Source organism: Vulpes vulpes, chromosome 10 (genome assembly GCF_048418805.1).
Source record: "Vulpes vulpes isolate BD-2025 chromosome 10, VulVul3, whole genome shotgun sequence".
Taxonomy (NCBI): domain Eukaryota; kingdom Metazoa; phylum Chordata; class Mammalia; order Carnivora; family Canidae; genus Vulpes; species Vulpes vulpes.
Genome location: NC_132789.1, coordinates 80998245 through 81025067, shown reverse-complemented (window position 1 = coordinate 81025067; position 26823 = coordinate 80998245). Strand labels below are relative to the sequence as shown.

Genomic DNA, 26823 nt, shown 5'->3' with positions numbered 1-26823 from the left:
AGAGCAAATGAATAAAATTTTTTCTGTTGAACTTTTTTTTCTGTTGAGCTTTAAAAAATATATTTCGTACATTCTTGCTTTTGAAAATACAATTTTAATGCCTTAGTGTCATCCTTTTAAAGAAAGATCTCATCTGTATTTTGTTTCATACCTGGAAATCATTTTCCTGAAAATAACTCTAATCATCAATAGCATTAATAGTGCTGTTTCATGTCTCTCTTCCCTTAAGAAATTCCATTTAATTGAAATATCATTGAAAAGTGAATACAATTCCTTTTTTCTATTTTGACATTGGACGATGTTTTAAAAGAAATAGATCTAACCCGGGGTGCATAGGTTGGCAACAAGTAGTGCCATGTAGACCTTCACTTTGTTTTTTTTTTTTTTTTTTTTTTAAATTATTTATTTATGATAGTCATACAGAGAGAGAGAGAGGCAGAGACATAGGCAGAGGGAGAAGCAGGCTCCATGCACCAGGAGCCCGACGTGGGATTCGATCCTGGGTCTCCAGGATCGCGCCCTGGGCCAAAGGCAGGCACCAAACCGCTGCGCCACCCAGGGATCCCCTAGACCTTCACTTTGTGTTCATGAATAAACATTATTTTCTTTTATGAGGAGCACCCAAACAACTCACAGGTATTGTCATCCTGACAGGACTCTGTTATGCTGTCTAGACTCCAGGATAGGTTATGGTACATTCTATCAGTTTCCACTTCTTGGTAAGTCAGCCCCTAGAGTGCCCTATAGGTTCTGCACATTTCTAATCCACTCTTCACTGTCACTCAGAAACATGAACATTCTGGGAAAACTAGCAGAACATCAGACTTGTTAAATAATGAAGATAAATTTTACATATAATTCAATGTCAGCATGACTCTGTGTGGCTAACCAACCTCAAACAAATTATTTCATTTCTCTAGGCTCTAGTTTCCTCAACTGTAGAATGTAAGTGATTCCAAAGGTCCCTTCGACTTCTAAAAGTTTTATGATTTTATGACTAAAGCACATGGTGGTTAGTGACAGCTATTTTCTTTGAAGCTCAGAAGCCATTTTTGCTTAATTTTGCTTTTCCGGCTCTGTCCCTAAGAGCTGATGTTGAACCAACTGCCAGACAAATAGACGCTAAAGCACAATACTATGATTTGAGAGGTCCACTATCTCTTCTAGGCATTTTTGCAATCCAAAAAGCTTTATTTGCCAGAAAAACTAGACTTGAACTGTTGTGAAGCATTTTATAGTCTTTATTCCACTGAGTTTGAATATTCAGATGTTTTTCTGTACATTTGTTTAAAAGTGCTATCCCAGATCCACCAGGATTGTCAGGTAATACATAATATGTGAACCATATTGATTTAGTATAAGTCAGAAAATCCTAGAATTCTGAAAACTTATCTTGTCTCAAGGGTTTCATGTAAAGGACGGTAAGGGATGGCAAACTTGATATATTTCAAAGGATGATCTTAATACTATAATGTTTCAAACTTTGCATCTAAGGACAAATGATACTTGGCATTATTTTCATGTTTTTCATGACACTTTTGTGTGTATTCTTTGAAAGCTAATAACTCTCACCAGGCAACTTTTAAATTATTAGCTAATCAAAATATTCAGTTAATAAGTTCCCATTTCCTGTTATGGATAAATGGGAATTTTATGCATTTTAGTATTTGCAGGTCAATATTGGGAACAATCAGCCTCATGCCAAATAAGTGAGCAAATAAATGGGGAGATATTTGAACCTGCTTGGAAAGTAACCCTGGCACACAAATCCAAAACTCTTCATTCCCTCCATCTTTTTCTCTAACACTACCAGTCTCTATCTGAATGTTTATAATTAATTCATTGTAATCCATCAACATACAAAAAGAACATTTCTGGACTTTTCCCAGTTCTTCTGGCTCAATCCAAAGAAGTGCAATAAACATTAGCTTGATGAATGAATCCATCAATGAATGAATGACATACCTAAAGCCATCTCCCCCCATGTGGAACTGAGCCATATGGCTTTTGCAGATCTACAAAGCACAGGGGAGACATTCCGTAAGTTCCTACACAGAAACCCTGTGGAAAATAGGTTATTCCTCTGAGCTGAATTCCATAGCCTTGCTTTTCGAACAAACTGAAAGTAGCTTTATTACCATCTTCTGGTTGATAATCCTTTGGCTGGATTGCACCTGGACCTTCTAAGAGTGAAAGGCCAATTTCAAAGAAAAATGCTTCCCATCATATGACAGAACCAAGTGGCAGAATGAACAGTCTGACAAGGGGTCGGAGTAGTGAAATAAAGCAGAAGGTCAAGTCATTTCAACTTGTACATGAGCAAATTAAACATTGCTTTAGAAGGAATGAATACAATGGATATAACTGAGAATGGTATAATATGTGTTATAGAAAACAAGCAAACTTTTTAAGTGAAGGCTAGTGAGTGCTTAGGCATGATTCAGGCAGAGAGAACAAAAGGGAAAGTCTGTCATACACTTGTGTAGTACTACTCCTATTTAAAACTCAGACATACAAGGTATAAAATAGTTTTTTTCATTAAAAAGAAATTAGCTTTTTATTTTTGAATGCTTATGGTATGTAGTTAGCATTAATATGAAGAACATGTTTAAATGTGACAAATGCTTCCTATGAGAAAACAGATGACTAAAGATTTTCTTGTTAGAGATAAAAGCATACACATTCTTGGGTAGAGTCAGGATCTGTGCTTTTCAAACTTCCTCTTGCTTTCATTTAGGTAAATAAACAAGAACAGATTTTAACATGCATATTAAATACCTAGCAAAGGCACATTAATGGACTCATGTAAACACTGAAAGTATAAAAAAAGTGACAATATTACTCTTTAGGCACATTAATCATACTATTATGACTAAAGACAAATTAAAACATGTCTTACTTGTTTACCAAAGTTAATTAAATTGCCACATAATGGAGCTCAACATCAATGGAAAGAAAGTGTGAATTTTACAGCTCTAGGGTGCAAAATATCCCAAAACTATATGTTATAAAAATACAAAACCTTATCATTAAATGTTTCATATTCTCTAAGCATGTTGGGCAGTTCCCTACCTACATCTGGTATCCTTGTAGATTTGGATGCAAACTCTATAGTGACTTATTAATAAATATGATTAATGGATGAAATTGAAATAGAAGTTTTACAACAGAAGACTTTGAAATTAAGGAGGCCTGTGGGTTGTGTAGATGTGGCTCCTAAAGGACCTCATCTATCCTTTTTTGGAGCAGCCATATTTTGCAGCTTAGAAATTATTCAGTCAGTCTCTTGGACCACATTGTTTCTGGTGATTCAGCAATGTTTCCTGAGGGATATTTTACTGATCATCAAATATAGGTATCTTGGTTTATATGTCTTAAAAATAAAAGTGGACATAAGCAAAAAATAGTATGAAGTTAACATTGAGAAAGTACCACCTAATTAGGTATATTGCACCTAAAGAAAGATTTAGTTGGGCTGCTTAGGGACTCTTGAATGTCCCTAAGATATGACAGATGACAGCTCAGTAATAAAGAAGCATGGGGGAGAGGGAAAACAGAATTAAATATTAAGAACCTGGACTCTGATTCAGAGAAGGCTTACTTGCCCCATGAGCAGTGAATGTCTGCTGTCTACACAGGGGGCCCAACATCCACACCCTCTTCCCTTAGTTAGAACACTTCAACTTTCATCCGGGGTACTACTCCTTTTACGCTTGGGATTCAGTGCTTTGGACTATGCTGATCTATGCCCCTAGCTTCAGAGAAGGGCAGGTGACCCACGCCTGGCCAATCACAGAAGCAACATGTTCTGAAATCCATGAGTGGCATCAGTTTGTGAGACACATGTTGGAACTCTTAGGAAAAAGCAGCTCGTATTCCTCTGGATTTGCTAAACTAGTGAGCCTGGGGCTGCTGCAGTCTGTGCCACGGGAAGCAAGTCTGCCCAAGCATGAAGCTAGCATAAGGGAAAGCTCCAAGTCAAAACAGGGGAAAGCAAAGCTGAGAGTTGTTTTGTTTTGGTTTTGGATTAAGCCCATTTGAACTGAGTTTCTGTTTTTCCTAGGATCTTCTCCCCTTGCATGCAGTTTTCAATTCTTTCTAGATTCAGTTCTCAAGCTGCCTTGCCCTCTGGACTAGGAAAAGTTCCCAAACCCCCTACAAGGGGAAATAGAGCAGTCACAGCACCTGAAGAAGCCAACTGGTTCCACAGAAGCCTACCACATCACTGGGGGCTGGCCATAACTGTCCGTATTGTCTACCATAGTAAGAAACTCAGAATCTTTTGCTTAGTGCATAAGACTCTTTATGGGTCCCTCGCCTCAGTTTACATGTCTAGTTTTATCTCAATTCTTACGATGTTTCCTGAATAAACGGCTCTTGTCTCTTTTCTGCCAATACCCTTTAAGAGTCATTTCCTATGTACCAGCTAATTTGTTTCCTTTCCCTCATTAAATTTTTCTCATATCCCTATTCCTTTTTCTGCCCACCATCCATTCCTTGTGGTCAGAGCACTCTGATTTTCCTTTAGGGGATTACCTTCCATACTCCAAGTCCTGTGTTTTGGGTCACGTTCCAAAGATAGATCCTGTTTGGTACCTAATGCATATTATGAATTGTTTCCTGGTCCATGTTTAATGGTAATTGAATAGCAAGACTCCAGACAATGACAATATGGAGTAGGTTGTATTGATTAAAATCATCAAGATGCTTTAACATAAAATTTTTGATGAAGCAAAACAAAAACAAACACACAAATTAAAAACACCTAGCCATATCTCAGCAGGTGTAGACATGATGAAAAACAAATGCTTTGGTAGGATTAAAATAAGCAAATAGCTTAAGACAGTCTGAATATTAATGTCTTTACACACATTTTATTCTCTTCTTTCCAAATTTGGTTCAAAACTGTGAGTTTGCCATTTTCTCAAGTAAGATCTTCTTAGGGTTATCAGCAGGTTACATCTACATTCTACTTTACTATTATACTTCCCAGATCCAAAAATAAACAACTAGGGGTGGGGTGCAAGGAAGAGGACATTCTGTGCTGAAATGTTTGGAAGCACATGCCCCCTCCTAACATTAGTGTCACCAATTTAATATTGTCTCCATCATTTAAAGATTCCTTTCTGTCTGTTGACAACTCTTTTACCATTGAGTTTCTCTCCTGGGTGGCATTTAAGCTATATTTAAAACTTACATCTTGTTTATATATGCTCTGAGCCAGAATCTTTGATTTACAGGAAGGAATTTGCTGATCTCTTTCTTTCCCCACTGAAAAATTACTGTTACAGTAAATGCGTCTATGACCGTTATTGTTGTTCTCCTAAAGGGTTGATACCAAATGCAAAGCTTAGATAGCTATAATCCGAAATAAAAGTCAAAAAGATTATAGAAATATTCTACATTTAGTTTATGCATTTACACTTATACCTAAACTGTGTGATTCAAAATTAGGTGTGCCATGTTGGGGAAAAACTTATCTTTAGCAATATTTCATTCACCACACAGGGTTCTGGTATATACATATATGTGTAAATATGTAAGTATTACATTTTTAAAAAAGATTTTATTTATTCATGAGAGACACAGAAAGAGAAGCAGAGACACAGGCAGAGGGAGAGGCAGGCTCCGTGAAGGGAGCCCAACATGGGACTCGATCCCGGGTCTCCAGGATCAGGCCCTGGGCCAATGGCAGGCGCTAAACCGCTGAGCCACCCGGGCTGTCCAAGTATTACGTATTTTTAAACCATGTAATACTCTTATAGACAATAAAACCGAACAATGAAATATTGGCCCGTTAAATGTCATCCAAAACTAATGGGAAGAGAAATTAGACATTGAGGCAAATAAAACATGAACATCTGGATCAACAAAGTTATGCCCTGATTATTAACGAGAAATTAATGATCACTTTGTATTTTCTATCTCATAAGAAGGCATTATTTCCCAATGTTTTCAGTCTAACATAGCCAAATAAGGGTATGTTTTTTCATCCAAAACTTGAATCTAAATTTGTTTGATAATGTCAATGTACATTATTATTCCAAAAGCACAATAAAAACTTTCTCATGATGGAGACAACAAAAAAACTGACAAGACTGGTTTTCAATAACTAAATATTTTGTGAAGAATTAAATGTATTCTGATGCAATACTGTCATTCATATTTAATATCTCTTATAAATTTTCAAGTGCCCAATAAATTCAAATTAGCAAAATTATGGGATTAAATTTTCTACAGTGTTTTCCAAATGTCACCCACGGCAGTCGTAATTTAACTATGAATCCGTTTTGAACTCATTTATATACTTTAACTCATTAAATGGCATTTAAAATTCAATTGTAATGAATTATAGAAAGGGAAAAAATTAAATTGTAGAAATAAAAACTTGACTGGTATGCTTCATCTGGAAGTTTGACAACAAATGTGTAGCTAAGCCTATCTTATGGGTACAGGAAAGGTCTCACTTTTCTTTTTTCTTTTTTCACTTTTCATATGATATCCAACAATGTGACTAAGTGCCTCCCAGAAATTTAGAATTAGAAATGCAAAGGTTAGATAAAGTTAAAGGTCATCCCCCTACAGGCAAGAGGGGGCCAGCTCCCTACCAAGTTTCTAGCAGACCTGCTTCCCTAGGGCACATCATAAAAGTAATTTACTGACAACTCACCTTACCAGGGGTCACTGGGGGCCTCAAGTCTTCTGGAATTCACTTTTAAGAAGCATGATTAAGTGGGGACAACTATTGGCCCCAAAGTATTTATGCTGAGAACAAATGTCTGTCAGAATTAAATTCTTTGTGTGTGGTGGTTTCAGACTTAAAAAAAAAGATGTGTGGCCTGATGAAAAGCACATATATTCTATTCACCAAATTAAATCTTAGAATGAATATTGCTTAATTGATTTATTAGGTTTTAAAAAAAATACCCCAGAAATCCAAATAGACAACACAACCTAATAAAGTGGAGAACGGATTTACTAAGTTAGTTAAATCCTTTTCAATCTTTTCTAGTCCAGTTTGTCTTATGCTGGAGGAACAAAGGCATTCACATCATTTCAAAGAAAAAATGAAAATGTCATTTAAACCAAGCCAAGAAAGTTGACTTGCTTTAAAATTTTTACAAGAAAATTGATTTCCTGACTAAAACAAATCTCCAGCTTTTCGTGTTTTTGATAGTGTTGACATGAAATATTTGATTTAATATTAGGTTGAGATGGCTTTTCCACATTAAAAAAAATTACTAAAGGTTAAAAGTGTGCATTGAACAAAATTAAAGCAGATTATCTGACACTGTGTGTGGGATACAGCTCTAATCTCTGCAGTGCATGGAAACGAAGCTGGTACTTTCAATTGCCCAGCACACATCTCAGTAATAACAGGGGATGAGGCATACAATTTCAAGGAACACCCACAATGAAAATTATTCTTTCCAAACAGAGAATTGTTTTGGAATAAGTTAGGTTAATTGGCACCATGGGATTTCTCTCAAAGAAACACAGTGCACTGAAATCCTTACAAGTGCAAGTAAAATGATCAAGCACTACCCTCTTTCCCTTTTCAATTTTTCACATCTAGTTTATTCTATCCACAACCAAATTAACTTCTGTAGATTCACAGGCAGGTAGAAAAGAAGATCGTTTTTGGCAGCTGAATTTATACTCTGAAGGACTGGTTAGTTAAATGAGCTCCAGTAGCCAACAACAAAGGAGAAATTCACTGAGTATATCCGGGGATATTGCACTTTTGAGATTGAATTATGAGTACTGTCTAAGTCAGGTCATTATTTTATATTTTATATAAATTATATTGTATACGGTATATACAATTATATGTGGTATATGTAATTATATAGTATATTATATAACATAATTGTGTATACTATGTTATATGTAAATATATATATAATGCAAATATTATATAATTAAATCGTTAGAAATCCCCTGCAACATTTGAGTATCCTTATTAGAAGTCTATAATTTTGTGTTCTGTCATTACTTTAATCCTCTCTGACTTCACGATACCTGGATTTGGCCTCTTGTATGCTAAATCCAAGTATAATTATACTTAAAAAAGATAATCCTCTGACCCTTTCTCTCCACTTAAATTTGCGTTTCCTAAGGAGGTGTGTGTGTGTGCACGTGTGCACACATACAGTATTTCACTGTGGTTACTATTTTCAGGAATTATTTACAACTGGTGTGGAGTGAGCCCTCTCCTTTATATTACCATGACTGATATTTTCCTGTCATTTACAACCTTTCACTGGAACCCATTAAATGTTCAACGTTGTTAATGTACCGAGTTTAAAAATTTGTACTTTAAACCTATAGGAAAGGAGGTACAAATTCAGTAAGCAGTATATGTAAAAAATGCTTATATTTAATAGGGTAAACTTTTTCCTTTCTTTAAAAGATTATTTATTCATTTATTTATTTAGAGAGAGTTCACACAAGCAGTGGGGGGTTGGGGGGCAGAGGGAGAAGGAGAGAAAGAATCTTAAACAGGCTCCATGCCCAGCTTGAAGCCTGATGTGGGACTCAATCTCATGATGCTGAGGTCATGACTGAACTGGAATCAAGAGTCAGATGCTTAACCAAGTGAGCCACCCAGGTCTCCTAAGAGGGTAAATTTCTGAATATTCCTCCAAGTATTCACCTACTAAAAGTTGGAACTGAAAGGAACCTCAGCTATCACTGATCCTCTCATTTACAGGTGAAAAAAATTGAAGCTTGAGTAGTCAATGACTGGCCCATGGGCACAAAGCACATTTACAGGAGAGCTTGTGCGAGGAGTCAGTGTTCTATATCCCTGCTTCACCTATACCCCTATACACCTCTCTTACCCTTCCTGGTCTACTCTCAAAAAGGCTGCTATTGATCTTGTTGAAATCGTTAAAGTCAGATCATATCACTCTTCTGTTGAAAATCCTCCAATGATTCCCCATTTCACTCGACGTAAAAGCCAAAGACCTTGGAACATGTTAAGACCCTCCACTAAACAATGCAGGCTTCCCACCCCCACCAACACACAGATGTGCAACTCTGTGACCTTGCCTTCTTGGACTACGTTTCTCTTCCTTCACTCAGCTACAGACTGGTCTCCTCCTCAGCCCACTTTAAGGTCATAATACATCTTCACCTTCATTCTTGGGAGGTTTGAAAACTTGCCACCCTGTTATCCCTACACACTAAAGACGTTATCCTGCCATTATTAACTGAAACCTGATGTCTCAGTCCAAGCTGACTTTCATAGCTTTTAAAAGTTTAACTGGAGGGGATCCCTGGGTGGCTCAGCGGTTCAGCGCCTTCCTTTGACCCAGGGCGTGATCCTGGAATCCTGGGATCGAGTCCTGCATCGGGCTCCCTGCATGGAGCCTGCTTCTCCCTCTGCCTGTGTCTCTGCCTCTCTCTCTCTCTCTCTCTCTCATGAATAAATAAAATCTTAAAAAAAAAAGTTTAACTGGAGTGATGAGGACCACACAGAAAGGCGAGGGCACTTCTTTGCCAGTGTGGTAGGGTGCTCAGTAAGCCCTGCACTGGCAGACACTGGCAGGGTTTCTGCATCCGGACAAAGGAGGAAAAAAAAAGTCAGAATAAAGCGAAGTAAGCCTCACACTCTCTGAACCTGGGCAAGCGCGAAGTGTCTAGTGCCTGAGTCCCACTGATTGCTTCCCCCTGGAAACTGCTGGAGACTTGTACTGCTTTCCATTTCACAGAATTTGGAGCTAGAAAGGACCTAAGGTTTCATTTAGCCTACTCCTCTGACTTCAAAGATGAGGACGCAGAGATCCCAGAAAGTTAAGTAGACTGTTCCAAGTCCAATAACCACTGGCAAAACTGGTACCCTTATCTTGGCAGTGGATGAGTGCTATGGCCACTAGTGATTTGTTCTCACACATACCCAGGTGAGGTGGGATATGACAGGAATGTAAGTAACACTTTAGGGATCAAAGGTGTTGAAAATGGATGCTGTCAACACAGGTTTCCTTCCCTTGGTAGGTACCTGTAATAATTATTTACAAGGGTAGAAGCTCACCTAGTCAGTCATGTCCAAAAAGCTATGTTTTGTTTTTGTTTGTTTCTGTGCAGAAGTTTTTATATGTATTGACATTTAATCAAAGCCAAAATCTTAAAATAGACACAACATCCTTACACGCATGCGCACGCGCACACAGACACACACACACACATACACACATTCATACACAAGCTTCCTTGGACAAAGAGACATTGTCTTTAGGTTGCGATTAAAGAGATATGCCAGCAAAAAAAAAAAAAAAAAAGAAAGAAAAAAGAGATATGCCAGCTATTGGCTAAATCTTCTTGGAGCTAGCCACATCACTGTGAGTCACAAAATCCTGAAATCAGCCCCAAGTGAAACACACAGAGACCCTGGGTATAAATACATTATTACTGTCATGGGGTTAATCTGATCTTCCAAACCCCTGGAGATTTAAAGAGAAGTTTTAATGGTGGTTAAACAGGGAAAACCCACAGCAGACTGGATAAGAGAGTACAAGCTGTGTGGCTTTTTCAACCTCAGTTCACAGGCTTGAGTCTGGTGTAAGGTTAGGAACTGATCACTTATAACAGATGGCTGGTGACCTGCGTGCAAAAGGAAGTCAGTTCAAGTTTTATTTCACCTTTTCTGAACAGGTGTGTTCACATCCGTCCAACAAACATGTTTGAATTGTGAGAACTTCATCGCCATTCTTTAATAAAAAGCCCAAGATTTAATGGGAATTAAATTTGGTTATCTTTTTATCCTTTTTACAGTAGTGCTTTCCTAATTTTTTTCTAATGTCAAGAATCTTCTATTGTCACTGTGTACACTGTTTTTTTTTCTTTCTTTCTTTTAGGAATTTTTTTGAACAGCTTCAAACTGTTGGCTAAGAGTTCTTAGAACAGACGTGTTTTCCGTATCTAGAAATAGCCTACGGTCAGATGTAATTTTATTTGAGTTTGTGATCCATTTGGATCAAAGGTGCTTTAGGGTAAGAGGCTGGTTTAGAAATAGCTTATTAAATTTTTTTTTAAAAAAACTAAGAATTTAAAGAGAAAGCCAGAATATTTTATATTTGGGCATTTGAAAGGAATATTCTTTTCTCAAGAATTTTTTAACAATATGTAAAATTTTAAGATCCTTTTGTCATAATGTTTTATTTTTATATTAGCTTCAGTTTATTGGGTTCAGATCACAATTAGATTGAATGACTTTAATTGCTAACAATGATGGAATTAATCAAATTCATTGATGTTATCTTTTTCTGTTTTTGTCCTACTACATATACTTTGATAGAGTAATTAGCACATATTTTATCTTAAATAACTTCTTTTTTTACAGATTTTCTGTGATTTGGAATTTAGACCTGTAGAATTACACAATATTTTTAAATGAGTGAATGGATGAACTTAAAATTAAATTGTACATGTCATGTCCAGATAAAGTAAAAAAAAAAAAATCACTCAGTAAAGGATTCAAATTTTACCTCCCTTTTGATGGTAATTCCTGAGCCACTCTGACCACATGTGTTGTCACCTGGTATCACAAAATCATGCTGAGATAGAAAATTAGATGGTTGAAAGAAAGAGTTTTTCAAGCTTTTCTCATTATATTACATTACAGAATGGCCTCAATAAACAGCATTTTGTTTTTCAAAGTATATTTTGACTGCAAAGTCCAAAGCTGATTTAATATCCAGGCAGTGATCCAGGTTTTAAAAACACTTTATAGGGGCGCCTGGGTGGCTTATTCAATTGAGTATCTGGCCCTTGATTTCAGCTCAGTTCATGATCTCAGGGTGGGGAGATAGAGCCTCGTGTGGGGCTCTGTGCTGGGCATGGAAGACTACTTAAGATGCCCTCTCTCTTATCCTGTCCCCCTCACTTTATAAACCTCCCCCTCAAAACAAATAAAATAAATAAATAATAAAAAATACTTTATACATGCCCTCAGTTCTGGTCATCTTGACATTATGATAGCTCAACATAATCACACTCTTTACGGCTTAAAAACTAAAAGTCAATTGCAGAATACTACCGAGAAATAAACTAAAATGTATTGTAATTGAGAACATAGTTATTGTATATGATTATTACATATTACATAACATAAATAAATCTATCTATATATTTATTATAGAAATGTAAACATTAATGTCTGTTAAAAGAAAAATGTTACATAAACAAGAAGGAGATAGTTGAGGTCATTCCATTTACATATTCTTGAAACTGATCTCCAGCACTTTTCACTGTGGTTGCTCTTGTTTAACTTTGAAGTTTTCCTTTAAAGTTCTCTCATCCCTGACTTCATGGTATGTTTTACTAATCTCTGTTTTTAAACAAATATTTTGTTGAGTAATACACTCTCTTTGTCATGACATTACATGTTAACTTCATAGCAAGTTGGCCCAACGGCTTGCTTCCCAAATCCTGAGATTTTACAACTGTGCTTTGGGCAATAGTTGCTAGTGGGCAAAAATATGTGCCTTCTTAGTTTTCAGTCCCAGTATATTTCCTTTGCAAATCCTACAATTTATTAACTCCATGGCAGATTGACACAAACCATGTTCCAAAATAAACACACAAAAAGACCTTCATTACTATAATATCCAGGTTGAGAAAAACTACTATGGAAGCACAGAAATTCTAAGGAAAGGCTGCTGCCATGCTTAGGGGTCACTGCTCTGTGCTTAATCATCCTTAGCCATGTGTTCTGAGAAATCCCAGAACTAGGGACTTTTGCATCATGAGGCAGGGTAGCAATGCCATATTACCTACTATCAAGAGACAATGCTATAAAAGTGAAGGTATTGTCTTTCTCTAGTTACACACTTAAATAAAAATATATTCTAGGTTTATCTTTTTGAATTAAAGAAAATTCACACACATACCTCAATATAACTTTGTTTCCATGGGTCTGCTATATATCTTTGGGGGAAATGCTAATACTATCACAGAGCTCCCATTAGTTAGCATTCAATCCCATATCAAGGGGTGTGTAACATGCCAGGGCATAAGGTTCACAGTAGCCCCTGAGGCTTCTGTGTCATTCTGGGGCTTGTCTTGTTTTCTCTCCTTCACCCCCTTTTCATGTTAGTATGATAGATGATAAGAGCTAATACTTACAAAGTATTTCAGATTCATGTGAGACTGTACATGGAAAGTGTTAGACACCACCTTTTATTATCCCTGTTCTACAGACAAACTAAGACTAGAGAGATTAAATCACTTGCCTAAGGCCAAACAAACAAGCAGCACATGGTGTGGATGCAGTGACTGGAACCCAAGTTTGTATGCTTGATGCTAGGTCTAGGCTGTCAGCTTCCTTGGGCAAGCACCAGAGCCAGAGGCAGAGAGCGGGAGAGCATAGCATCAGAACACTGCCTTGGAAATCTGGCTCTGGTGCTTGCTAGCTGTGTTATCCTGGGCAGTTTACCTAACTTCTGGGCCTCAGTCTCTCCATCTGTGAAATGGGATATTAATATGTGCCTCACAGGGTCACTGTCGGGATTACTGGGGTAATCTGTGTCACGGCTGAGCAAAGTAAGTGCTTAAAAAATGGTGAATATGATTAGTAACAAAGACTGCAGGATACTTGCTGACAACAAGGCTTGCCTGAGGACTGTAGTTTGGGGAAAGAAAAGCTACTGAATGTCTCTAAAACAGAGTGCTATGCTACTTTCTTCCATTTACAGCTCGTTTTCTGATGCCCGCTATCTTCTTTTTGTGGGATAACATAGCTACTGGGCAGCAATGACAGGTGGTATCAACAATAGCTCTTCTTTCTTCTCTTTCTAGTCAGATCTGTGAGGTGGTGGCAGCCATGTTCAGACAGATGCTTTTTAAGAAGTGGCAGGGTCCTTCTCTAGGGTCCCGATTTCTTAGTTTTTCACCTGTTTTAATGATTACCACAGACTTCTGAGATTTATAGGCTCTATTTCCTCTGCCCTTTAAGTCTTAGATAAATATAGAGACATTAATGTAAAAACTTTCTTCACCTCAGCTGTGACTTATGGGATCTAAAATGTAGGAGAAGGGGCCTTTCTCTACTCAATGGAGGGACATTACATCTGCCACTTCACAGTTTCTGCCTCAGTAAAAAACAGGATGCATGATGAAAAATAATTTATAGATTAAACTGGCTTATACTGGCATGCACTATATATATGCACATTTATATTTATTAAAATGCTTTATCAATAGGATTGCAAATGCCAAAATAAAGAAATAAGAACACCAGAGATGAATGATACAGACATTATTTCACAACACCAGGGGACTTTTTGCTTTACATAAAATAATTGCTCTGTGGACATTCCTAATAGATTTGAAATGAGATTCAACCTCTTTAAAAATTACAAACAACATTTTTCACAGAGTACAGGGCATTCTGTTGTAAAGTGTCAGTGACACTCAATAAAAAAAAAAATAGTTGTGTTTAATACCATCTCATTACTACCTTGATATAAAAAAATAACTGTGGCCCCAAATTTTACTTGCAGATCTGTTTTGCTTGCATTTTAACTTAATGGTTTGGAACCAGAATGTTAAACTACAAAGAAAGGGAAGGCATTAAAAAGTTTTTATTTGAGGGCAGACTATTTAATTAACTTTCTAATCATTTTTAGAGTAAAGTTATCTCATGGTTATTTCCACCGCTGTAGCAATTCTCTTCTAATGCAGTAATTTGATCGGTCAGGAACTTGAAAAATGCCATATACACAAAAACATTTTAGGATGGTGATTATCTATTGTAATATTTACCAAATATATTTTGCAGCTTTCTTTCAAGGGAACACATACTTTCTTTTAAGTATGCTTAAAAGCAGGCTTCTCATGATTTTCTGTGGAACTATTTGACACATGATACAATCATCGACATATGCATTTGTGTGCATGCAGTTTTCCACTACCACTTTTGATAAGTAAATTGCTTTCCACTTCTGCTCTTATTTCACTCCAGCAAAAAATACTAATGTTTCATGGGCTGCCGTAAGACAGCAATTTGAAGGCAGAGGAAAACATGAAAAGTTAAGTCTCTGACAAACTTCAGCGAAATAGGACATCAGCCCCAATGGGTTGATGAGCACTTGGATTTCATTAAACTTTCGATGCTCATAATTATGCGTGTGATTTACAAGCATGTGAAATCACAGGCTGCCCCACTGGGGCTTGCCCCGGCACACCCTGCGTCCTCCTCCACATGCTCCCGTGGCTCCCGGGCGCCCAGGCCACTGTCTCTCAAGAGTCCCACCTCAATGGGCTCAGTCACCCGGACAATCAGCAGCTTTCAGCCTTATGTCCTCTCCTCCCCTGGTAAAAGGATTGCTTCAAAAAGCATCTTTTGAAATGAGGATCCAAGTAGATAGAGAGGGACAGGAGTCCAGTCACACTTGTTCCAATGATAGACAAGTCTTTTGGCTTTGTCTGCTGCACGTTGCTAGCCAAAAGGGCTGTTGTGGGTGTGAGCCTCTCTGTCTTCTGGCCGCTCATGAGAACTGAGTGGCAGAGAAAGCTGCGTGTTGGTTTTCTTGAGAGGCCACCCTGTAGGTAACAGGTGCAGGCTTGTCCTTACTCCACACACACAGAGCTAAGGCTGACTTTCAGATCCGTGGTAGTCAGAAGTTTGGTAAAATTACCCTAGAATAACTTTTGGTGTCCTTGTCATCTTTAAAAGGGTTTACACATATAAATGCAAACTACATACTTTAGGAACAGGAACAATAATGTTTTGCCAACTAGCTGAATACTAGGTTCCAAAAGGAACAAAAACAAGAAAAATTTAACAGGCAAAGCAACTGTCCAATTAGAATTGTTGAGATTTTAAAATACTATGTTTTAAAACTTTATATCAAGAATCTTACAGGGCAAAAGAATGAACTCATCTTCTCACTCAAAGTGGACAGCAGTATGTATAGGCCAAATAAGTGACAAAAGGCATAGGTTAAATGACAACTAGGATCCAACCATTTGCTCCCAGTGGTCATTTCAGTAATAGCACTTGGGTATACTCTGGGCAGAGAAAACGCGTCTCATTCAATGTGTAACTGACCCAGGGGTTTGGTTCTGTCTAGATCAGCGCCTCTCATATTGGCTACACATTGAAATTGAGAAAGCTGTAAAATCATACCAATGCTTAAGTTCCAATCCCAGACAGTGCGATTTAATTTGAACAGCAGGATTTTTGAAAGATCTTACTTAGGCAATTATACTGTGCAGCCATTCCTGAGAACCACTGGTTTGTCATTCCCTAGGACTTCAGATAGATGAAGCTGGTTCTAGAACTTGCTGCAAGGTCTGACCCAGGATTCAGATATAAGCTCAATTTAAAGATTTCAAACTACCAGTATCTTAAAGAAGTTTTTACCCAGGGAGATAGTATAATTTTAAAAATTTCTGCCTTTGGGATAAAACAACAACAAACAACGCATGTGCAAACATATACACACATACACACCCACAAATGATGATTTTAAAGATTGCGCACCAGATGAGCACTTGGATCATTCTTCAATGTATTAATGGTTAATTTACACGGAGCACTATAATCAAAAGTCTATCAAATCACTGCACACTCTTAAAACATTTTTCTGACTCACTCTTTACAGGGCAATTTCACAAAGCTCAGTCTTCTAGGATTTGAGCTGTTATGAATGGAATCATCTCTTCCCAAATGAATGGCAGTTTAAATTCATATGGCATAGGAATTTATTGCATTCAATCCAACTCAACAATTTATTTCCTGTAGGAAGGAAAGTCAATTTTTCAGCTTGTGTTTTGCATTTTTGCATATAACTTTGGTTTGGTGAGACATAGAAAATTACGTGTGCTGAAATCTCCTACAAGTATAGGCAGCACAATATGGGTGTTTAAAATAAGACATCATATTTTTAGCTTCAGATAGGACCACTTAGGGAAGAGTTGTGGAAGTTCCCTGGGTGATTGGCTATGCTGATGGCACTTCTCTGAAGTAGCTTGAAGAATTTCAAGAATTTACCAGCTTTACTAGGGTTGGTAAAAGTTTGAGGATATCAACCAAGTCCAGTTTCTTGCCAAGAAAAGGTCAATCCTTTACCAGGTGACAGAAATTCCTGCTGATTCTTAATTGACAATTAGCAGAAATGGAATTCCAGTTTCCCTTATAGCAAGCACTAGCTTTTAGAAACTCTTATAATCAGGAATTCCTCTTTATTTTTGACTCAAACTGGTCATTATTTAATATTCATGGGGGGGGGAACCTTCACTGTGGTTTGTCTTGCTTCTGTTTCAAACATATGAAGGTTAGGTTTTAGTATACATTATTAATTTCTGCGATCTGAGTATTGCAATCAGCATTTTAGTCAGTGGAAGAAGCTTTATGTCCTCTCTTAGAATTTTAAAACGGAAAGAACAGAAAAGTTATATACATAATAATTTATGAAAATGGTATTTGTGTTATGTAAAATGATTGTTGAGGAGCACAGAATACTGCCACAAACACACTAACTACCCATATATCAAGAAGCCTGAAAAAATTACTGTGAAATAGGTGTGAAAATATTTTTACTGCAGAAGTCTCTGAGGGGCATATCACAAAAATCAGTGGTAGGATCACTCCACAATTGTGTTGGCATCTGCCCCATCATACCAACAGTGGCCTCTTCTAACACTTCCAATTGATGACTTGTGATGGAAGTTTCATGGAGCCTAAGATAAGGGACAGTCATAGCATCATCTGCCTGAGGGAACAAGGCTGTGGTCTCATTGCTCACTATACAGTATGCACTCAAATATCCATGTGATTGGTTCTTATCTTATTGACATCACTAGTCCCAAACTCCAAGAGAATTCAAATATTGCACTTTAAAATATGTCATATTATATATTCTACAAATGTTGAATAATGATGAGCTTGAAGTTTAAGTCCCAAAAGCCCTGGAACTGTCCTAGGAAACAAGACACAAAGGGTGTTCCACAGAATTTCCAGAGGACTGCAGAACATAGATACTCTAGAACCATGGCACTGTCATAATCTGGCTTGTGCAATTTTATTGCATGATGAAATGTCTCAAAGTCGGAGAAGATAAACTTTCATTCATTATCGCAATAAATGGGCATAAGTTGAAAGAGAGGCATTTTGAAGGAGCCCCAAATAAAAGGCAGTCAGTCATTCCTTAGCCATTTAAATTAAAGTAGAAACAAGAACATGAGTTCCTTACTTCGTACAACAAAATTGAGACCATTTCTTATACCTACATTTTATCATGCATTATCTTTTTAAAACCAATACTGTTATTCAAATAATATTTAAAAGCTATATGTTATTCTTTCAAATACTTGAAAATATATTCCAAAGCCACTGGCAATGTGTATCATGGTTTATGTCCTTCATCTCAGTAATGCTCCTTCTATAAATGGACATTAAGAAGTCATTCATGAGCAGGATAGACAATACACACGAGAATGATAAGTCATATTTTTACACTGATAAAAAGAAAATACTGAAGTCACTCTAAATGTCTCGTAATTAGGAAATGGAATACCCGGAAAAGATAAAAACTAAAGTTTTGAGAGAAGTTTTCAACTGTTAACATATTCACGACAAATTGTTATGTCAAAAAAAGAAGGCTAAAAAGATGTATATACAGTTTGATTTCAATTTTATTTTAAAGCTGCTTAGGAGAAAAACAACAAGAAAACATGTTCTTGTGTGTTTCCACATTTATTAATATGGACCTGTATTACCTGTGCAGTCAGGATAAGTTCATCTAGTTTTAATATAAAAGCTGGAAGTATATCAAAATGTTAGTAGTGGTATTCTTTAACTGATGAGATTATAGGTGATGATTTTGAAAATACATTCTCCAAATTTTTTCCTTCATAGAGAGTACGGTTAACTTTCACAGTAAGAAAAATACACTGCTAGTGAGTAATGTTCTTGCTGTTGTATCTTAATCCTTGCTCTTTAGGTACCACTGGCAGTGAATTACCAGAATACATTTCAAAATGTATTTACTGAAGTCTCATGTGCAAAACATTAATGCTTCCTTTTAAGAGATTTTTGGTGATTTGCTCTGAATTCTAATGAAAATTTTTACTGGGGGAAAGTTGAAACTACTGAGTTAAACAGATTTTCCAAATGATCTGTGTGTTGGTGTTAAAGTCCTTTTCCAAAAAGGACCATAAGTACCACAAAGTGCTTCTCTTATGCAGAATGTCTTGGTGACACTGTCACAATGCACACCTGAATTTGGGTGGTACCAACAACATGGAATTTAGAATCCCTCTATTCTAACTGAATCATTCTAATTATTTTACATGGTAGGTAATGAACCAATATCAGGAATATACCTCTACTTTTTCCCACTTGTTTCTTCTGGTTCTGATGTTCTTACCTTTGAGAAGAGCTCAATACAGCAAGGAGGAGTTCATTTCCATATGAAGAGTATAAATCCTCCTTTGACTTTTTTCCCCAGGTAAAAAATAAAAAAGAAAACCAGTTCTTCTCAAATTATACTGTTTCTTTGTTTCACTCTAAATTAGTCATGAGCTCTTGAGTGTGCCTTGATTGATTTTAAAATGCCACAATTTGCTTTATAGCTTAGCACTGCTCATAGTAAAGTATGTTATGCTCTTGTCAAACACACTTGACAAACATTTATTTATACACTACTAGATTATTTAACATGAGAATTCAAATTGGAGAAGTCAGAAAGAAGGCAGTATATGCGCATATGTAATATAAAAATGGCCAATTATAGATGAAAACATTTGACTTACCTGTAAAAACATTGTACAACAAAGGCACAGTAAAAGTAGCATTTTTTTTATGACACAGACTCAAAAACAGATGTGGTAAGAGAATGCTTTGCTATTGCCAAAATAACCGAAAGACCTCTTTGTGTCTACTAGCAAGTGCTGATACAAAATTCTAAATATTATGCCTGTTAAGCAACATTTAAACACATACTTCATAAAATCAAGAATTATTTTAAATGTGTAAATTACATAAGGAAAGCATGTCAAGATATCAACCTGATTGCACTGCTTACCAAATAACATTAAAAATTTAATGTCGCCGTCCCAATTTAGTTGCCATAATTATTGTCCCCTTATGTTGAATCCTTATTTTCTCCTTAAATATTATTTCTTTTATTACAAATACTTTTAATGAGAATGGTAACAACTAAAATAAAATTAACATAGCCAGAACAAAAATAAATAAAATTTAAAAAGCCAACCTTTATTCCACTTTGAACAAGTTTGTGAATGTCCAAATAAGGCTCCTTGAAAATTTCTCCTTCGGGGGTAAGGATCTTCACGTAACCTTCTTTTTCCAGAATGAAGAGACGGTGAGAGCCATCCCCACTATGCAGGGCGCCGACAGGCTGGCGCAGCCCACTCACAACCTCCTGAATACAGAAGCAGTTGTGTTTGTGCTTTCTAAACAAATTAAAGAAAACCGGTAAGCTTTTCTTGAGGTGAAGGATGTAAAGAATGCACTTAGCATCCTTTTCAAAATATATTTCCTCTAGGTACCAATGGTTTTGAGAATCGTGACATGCTGTTAACCCAAGTCACAATATGAGTCTTTTAAATTCTTTTCAGCGGAACAAATAAAACAGCCTCTATCAAAAAGTCAAAGAGAGATTTAAAATAAAAATTTTACATATTTTAAAATTTAATATGCTCATCATTTTATCTTTCAGTGACTATAATTAAAATTTAGCTTTACTCTAATAAAAGGCCTTCAGAGAGAAAGTTCTAAGATCTATTTATAAAACTCTGATTTGCTAATAATAATTGTGCTGAATATTTCCATAAGCTAACAACAATCATAAAGGTCAAGATTAAAACTATAATCATGAAGTTCACATGAATCACAGAGAAGCCAAACTTATAATAAAAGATTAATCTAAGCATTAAAAGCATTTAAGCAAATATGATATTAGAGAAGCAAACTACCAAAAAGGAAAAAAAAAAAAAGCATCTGGAGGATATAGCTGCTGGAATCAAGCACAGACAGTTGATTTACTATCAAAACCACAAGATTTGTCAGTTGGTTTTTTTGTTTTTGTTTTTTAAGATTAAAGAGCATTTATCTTTATGAACCTGCTGATCTCTTCCACTTTGTCATATTCTTCCATCTGGTCCAAGTAGTTAGATGCTGGTCCTCTGATTTGTTTTCTTGGAAAATCTGGAAAGCACAAGCCACCATCTTTTCTTGCGTAGTAAAAGCAAAACTCTTCAGCAGTAGTTTGAATGAAACCTTTAAAGAAATGCAAAAAGACTGATGAGAAATATTTAGCGTCACAGTAAAAACATCCTATTTAAGAGATAAAATACAGGAAAAAAATTTTTAGAAACAATATGAATATCCTAGAAAAATAATGAAAGAAAAACCTTTTTTTTTTTTTTTGGTCTTGGGATTTCCATTTTTAACCAAAAGTTAAGAATTTCAATTAAAATGAAACAATATTGCATTGGATATTTCAAAAGACTCAAACAAAATACACATAATACAAATCCAGCATTAATCTTGTTATTGCATTGGCTCTGTTTGCAAGCTTCTTCAGTTACCATATGTTGTACTTATAAGTTTATCTGATCACTATTCAGCACTTTTTCCCCCTACAGTAATAATAAATAACTTCTTAAGAAGAACACATTAGAATGAGAAAGAGATGGGCCATCATGGGGCCAAGTTGGGTCATTTTATAATTCTTTTTGTACTGTCACTCACTCCTTATATGCTGTAATAAATGTCTGACTCACTACAATGGTGCTAAGAACAGAGCGTCCATTTTCAAATACATATGTGATGTGCCCTTTTCCTATCCCTCTTATAGAAAATCCATGATTATTTTCTAAGACAGAAACTGTATTTAAAATATCCCTTCAAAAAAAAATAAAATATCCCTTCAGTCTTCTCAGTCAGAAAGCTGGTAAGCCACCCACACCAAATAATAATAATAATAATAATAAGTCAAAACAAAAATGCAAAACAGATACTTAAAGAGATCTGAAAGATGTTTTCTCTTTTTGCACAAATTGACAATATTTATCAAATAAAAACAGCTATATTTGACTAAAAAAGAAGAGGACTTTATGACAAAAAAAGAATTTTGACATTATTTTCACAATTGAATTAATAAGGTATTAGGTGTTTGGGGGGGAGAGCATATTACTAAGATTCCTTCCATATTCTGATGATTTCTGCTCTCAATATGATATTGCTACCAGAGTTGACCTTGTGTAACGTCCTACCTTCCTGCTGTAGGTCTCACATCTTTATGGATAATGTTTTGATTTTTACCTAACAAATCAGATTACTATATACCTAACAGCTTTGTGATAAAGGCACCTTGTAACTTAGCTGATGTTTAGAAGTTATATGATTCACCCAGGATTCCAAGGATTTCCAAGAACAAGAATTTGGGACAACCAAGTGACACTTACCGGTAGAACATGGTAAAAGTCTATTTTCTATGAGCTTGACCTACGGCCCCTCAAACCTAAAACTAATCTTAGAATTCTGAGGGTCTTGAGGTACATTTTGACCTAACTTTTGGGTAAAATGTATCACTCCTAAATTTCTGAGACAGACTCTTCAAGGCTAGTATGTGACTAGGCTATTGGGAAACATCTTCTTGGAAATCAGGCAAGTGAGAGAGCAGATGTCCTTGGGAGAGAGACAGAGAGAGAGACAGAGAGAGAGTGTGTGTGCGTGAGAGAGAGTGTCTGGGTGGGGGTGGGGGTGAGACTGAAAGGAGGCATGGCAGCTGGGAGGGGTGCTCTATGGGAGGGACAAGGCAGCTGGAAGGAGGTTATCTTTCTTTGAAAAAATTCAGGGATTAGAAATTGGGGAGAGGAATGAAGGCTGCAGCCGCATTTACTCTTCTTCAGCAATTCCCTGTTTACAAAAGATAACTTTTTCTCCCCCATTCTTTCCTAGCTAAGCATATAGATGAAAACTGCCCAGTAGTGTTGAACAAGTCTGTTTGATGTAAAAAGAAGAAAAGGAAAACTGCGTTGCTAAATCAAAGTTTTTGCAGTTTTGGGCTAGATCTTTTTTTGGGGACACACACAGAGCTCCCATCAGGCAGCAAGATCTCCATGCCAATATTATGCATGCAGAAATACTGTCATACTATGGATATATTTATAACTGAATGTGTAAATGAGAAATTTTGTTTTAATGTGATATTTGCCTGTAGGATCACAAAAAAATTTCAGAGTGCAACTGAGAAGAAATTTCAAGTTTGCTTTTCAAAAAATAACTGTATTCCAGAATTACAGTATGCAAAACCATGCCATTTTAAGAGAAAATTAATAAACAATGCTGATGGCTGATTCTATTTTACAAGGAGTTATTAGCTGGAGACAAACATGCAGCAGCGAGAAATCATTTTCAAATGGAATATCTGAGGATTAATGACTACAGATTAATAAGCTCTATGGCTCCAGAGGTGTTTTCTTACCAAATTAAAACAAAAACAAAAAGGCATTATTAATGAATTACTACAAATTTTTTACAGAATCTAAGCAAACTGAGTAAGTGTGAAGGAGGGAGCCAAGAACTCAAAAGACTTTCTCATAAAAGTAAGGGCATTTTCCTCATAATTAGAATATTTGAATTGCAACATCTGATACTTTTATTAATACTTTAACTTAAAGAATCTGATTTTGTGGACAGTGATTAATAAGATATATTTTGCTGTGAAGAGCTAACAGGGACCTGGTTTCAGGACACCGGGCTTACATTTATTGCCAGGGAAGCTATAATTTACCAAATGGCACCCGTCTATTTGGAACAATACCCTGAAGAGCATTTTACTGAAGGTGGGTATTTAGTTCACCCTGGATCATCACAGTATGATCAAGTCTACTAATGATGGAAATGCACTGATTATTCCAGCAGCTGCATTAAAAAAAATTCCTGATAATTTATCAAATATCGTTGACCTATAATTATTCTCCAGTGTCATGATGAATCCAGTCCTACTATGCCACAAAACACCCTGTAACATACTGATGAAAATAAATATTCTCTGTGGAATATTCTAAGCTCTAGCTTTTCTCTTGGCCATGTATGCTAGGGAAAAGCTACTTTTCCTCATTGTATATGCTGTTCACCATGATAAGGAAAAAACAAAACAAAACCCATGGTCACTAAGGCTGCATTTGGCAGCATTTTCTAATAGAGGTAGTGGATTTTGATGTATCCATCCATTCTGTCCTGTTTGCTTTCCTGGGGACAAATAAGACACATGTGTAAGATATCTGACGGGGGTCAGGAGTGGCTATGGAATCAAACCCTTGACCTTGGCCTCATTAGCAACAGGATTAAGCCAACCGAACTAATTGTATACGAGCGTTTCACACTAAATAACCTACAGCTGAAAAGATGATGGTCTAGGAGTGATAAAAACTATATCATGATTCTCATGGTAACAGGTGAAGACGCAAGGCTAATTTAGCAGGTCCGTTTATATGCTTCCCACACAGTGTACTATGCCATCACCGAGTTGAATAGCAAAACATTTACCCTGCTCACCATACTGCAGGCAAAAAACAGGACCGGTGGTGTGAGCAAGGAGCTCCTGTGTGCGTGTGTGGTTTGTTTTGTTTTTTCGAATGCAATTTGGTTATTCTTAGAAGCTTTAAGAATTTACTTCCCTAAGTCAATTCACAACTGGAGAATACTACGACTAATAAAACACTAGTGTATCCTCATGATGGACTTAATTTCTTATGTTTTGAAAATAGGCAGACTGAATATTTCTGAATTAAAGTTTCTAAAAAGCAGTTATCTTCCAGATGTGCATGTATTCCGAAGTGACTGGTGTTTTCTTAAAGTCATGAAGGTGAAGCAAAGGGATAGAGCATTTGTATGTTTATTTCTTGGCCTACTGGGCAATTGGGGAAAAATGTAGATGCCTCTGAGATTTCTTTTTTCCTCTCTCAACTCCTTACAGCATTTGCCTTAGTCATGTATTTTCAAGTTTTTGATGTACAGAAAGATGAGGCTATTAATGAGAATAGTCAAATATATTGACTTCTTATAAGAAAGTATCACAAAAAATCTATTTTTCACACTTTTGAACTCCAGAGAAAAGTAAACCGTGTCATTAAGTAGACGTAAGAAGTTGAAAATATTAAAAATTTGCTTTGAGGGCAATTTCTGAAAAATAAGTGTTCTATAATTGTAAAGAGCCTCTGTGTTGGGACAAGGGCTGTGGGGAGGATTACCATCTTATCTATCATACTTTAGAAAATGGTCAACTGTGTGCCAAGGATCAGTCTGGAAACAAATCAATTAACATAAATTAACACAAAGTGTGTTTTTACAACTTACTTTTGGGACAAGTATTTAGGGTGATTATTAGCATTTGACAGATGCAGGGGAAGTCCCCTCTGCTGGTTGCTAAAGCCTGTAGCCTGTCCCTGGAAAGCACCCTTGCTGCTCTATCCACCACTGGAGTGGAGCTTTCATCTGGTTATCTTTCAAGGCAGCCTGGGTGGCCACCAAAAGCACTTGACATCTTGATGCACTTCAGCAGTTTTACATATATACAAACTTTGTAGAAAAATAAATTTGTCATTCGTCACCACATATGTTGATCCTGGGGAGCGAGGTGCTTGCAGTTCTGGCTTTTGAGCTATTTGCTGCGCTCTCTCTTTTGCTGGATACTGCTTTTTGTTGTTTGTTTTGGAAGCTAAAATAACGTCACATCTATGGAGAACTTATGGGTGAGTCCTTAAATCCACCATAGTGGATTTAAGGACTCTCACCATATCTCAGGTAGATAAAGGTAGGTGAAAATGGTTAAGTGTCCATATTACTTTTAAATTATATTGGTAAAGCCGAAACTTGGAGACTTGAAATTTGCAGCAAACCTTTATGGTACCTAATCTGTTATCGGTTCTCAGCAGGACATCTAGGCAACCCTGACCTGTCCCACTCTGCTTTGGGGAATGTGATAAAGAGGAAGAAACAGCTGGTTTAAGAAAAGCCTTACAAACATGGCTGCAGTTTATAGAAACAATAATAATATTTTCACATGAATGGGTTTAGATACTTGTCATGGTACCCCAGAGGAAGCAAGCAATCCTAGTCAAAATGTTTTCTTAGGTTATTAAGGCAACTCTATGCAAAAATTAAAAATGTACACTTTTCAAAAAATGTACACTTTTCTGGATCAGAGAAAAATGTAAAATATGCATAGCAGTTAAAAAAGTTCTCCAAGTGCATCCTACAGTTCTTAAAGCTTAGCCTTTCCTGAGTGTCATTTAGTTTTATAAACTGTTAGCTTCAGTAGATTTGTTTGTGTGTGACTTTGCCTAACTAAACAGAATCTGTCTCATTAAATTCTTTTGTATCTCTATGTTGATTCTTCCAACTAGAGCAACAACAACCAAAGTCTATAAACTTTTGATGGTAAAAGTAATCAAGGTCCAGGGACCTATGTGTATATTAGGGTCCAAATATGGTAATGAGGTATATTTGTGACACTGTCAGCCTAAGAACTTCTCTAGCTATCCTATCACTTCCTCGCCACACAACTTTGGTTAAGGCATTAACTTCTTCCAAGGTTTGGTTATCTTCAGTGGTCAAATGGAGAGGACTCCACGTTTCCTACTTGCAGCACAGAGTTTTTGAGGAGCAAATTAGGCATTGTACATGAAGGTGCTTTGTAAGATGTTACTTTGTTTGGATTTCTAATGATACTTTATTCAAGGAAGAAAGACCTTAAGAGTCCAAGTCCAAGTCTGTGGACAATGTGCACTTTTTTATCAGCTAAGTAGAAGAGGAGGCTGTCTTGATATTGATGCTGATGG

The 26823-nt window shown here is 36.5% G+C and overlaps 1 protein-coding gene across 6 annotated transcripts in view; it reads right to left on the bottom strand.

Moving 5' to 3' along the window:
• The window catches only part of HHIP (hedgehog interacting protein), a 92395-nt gene that overhangs the window by 58967 nt on the left and 6605 nt on the right, over positions 1–26823 (bottom strand). For all 6 annotated transcript variants that reach the window (XR_011994965.1, XR_011994966.1, XM_026018140.2 and 3 more), the window contains exons 3-4: positions 21094–21250; positions 20223–20424 (exon numbers count right to left, since the gene is read on the bottom strand). Coding sequence is in view for 4 of the 6 variants with exons in the window: in XM_026018140.2 (XP_025873925.1) it covers positions 20223–20424; positions 21094–21250 (359 nt within the window). In the remaining 2 variants the exon portion in view is untranslated. The remainder of the gene's footprint in view (positions 1–20222; positions 20425–21093; positions 21251–26823) is intronic.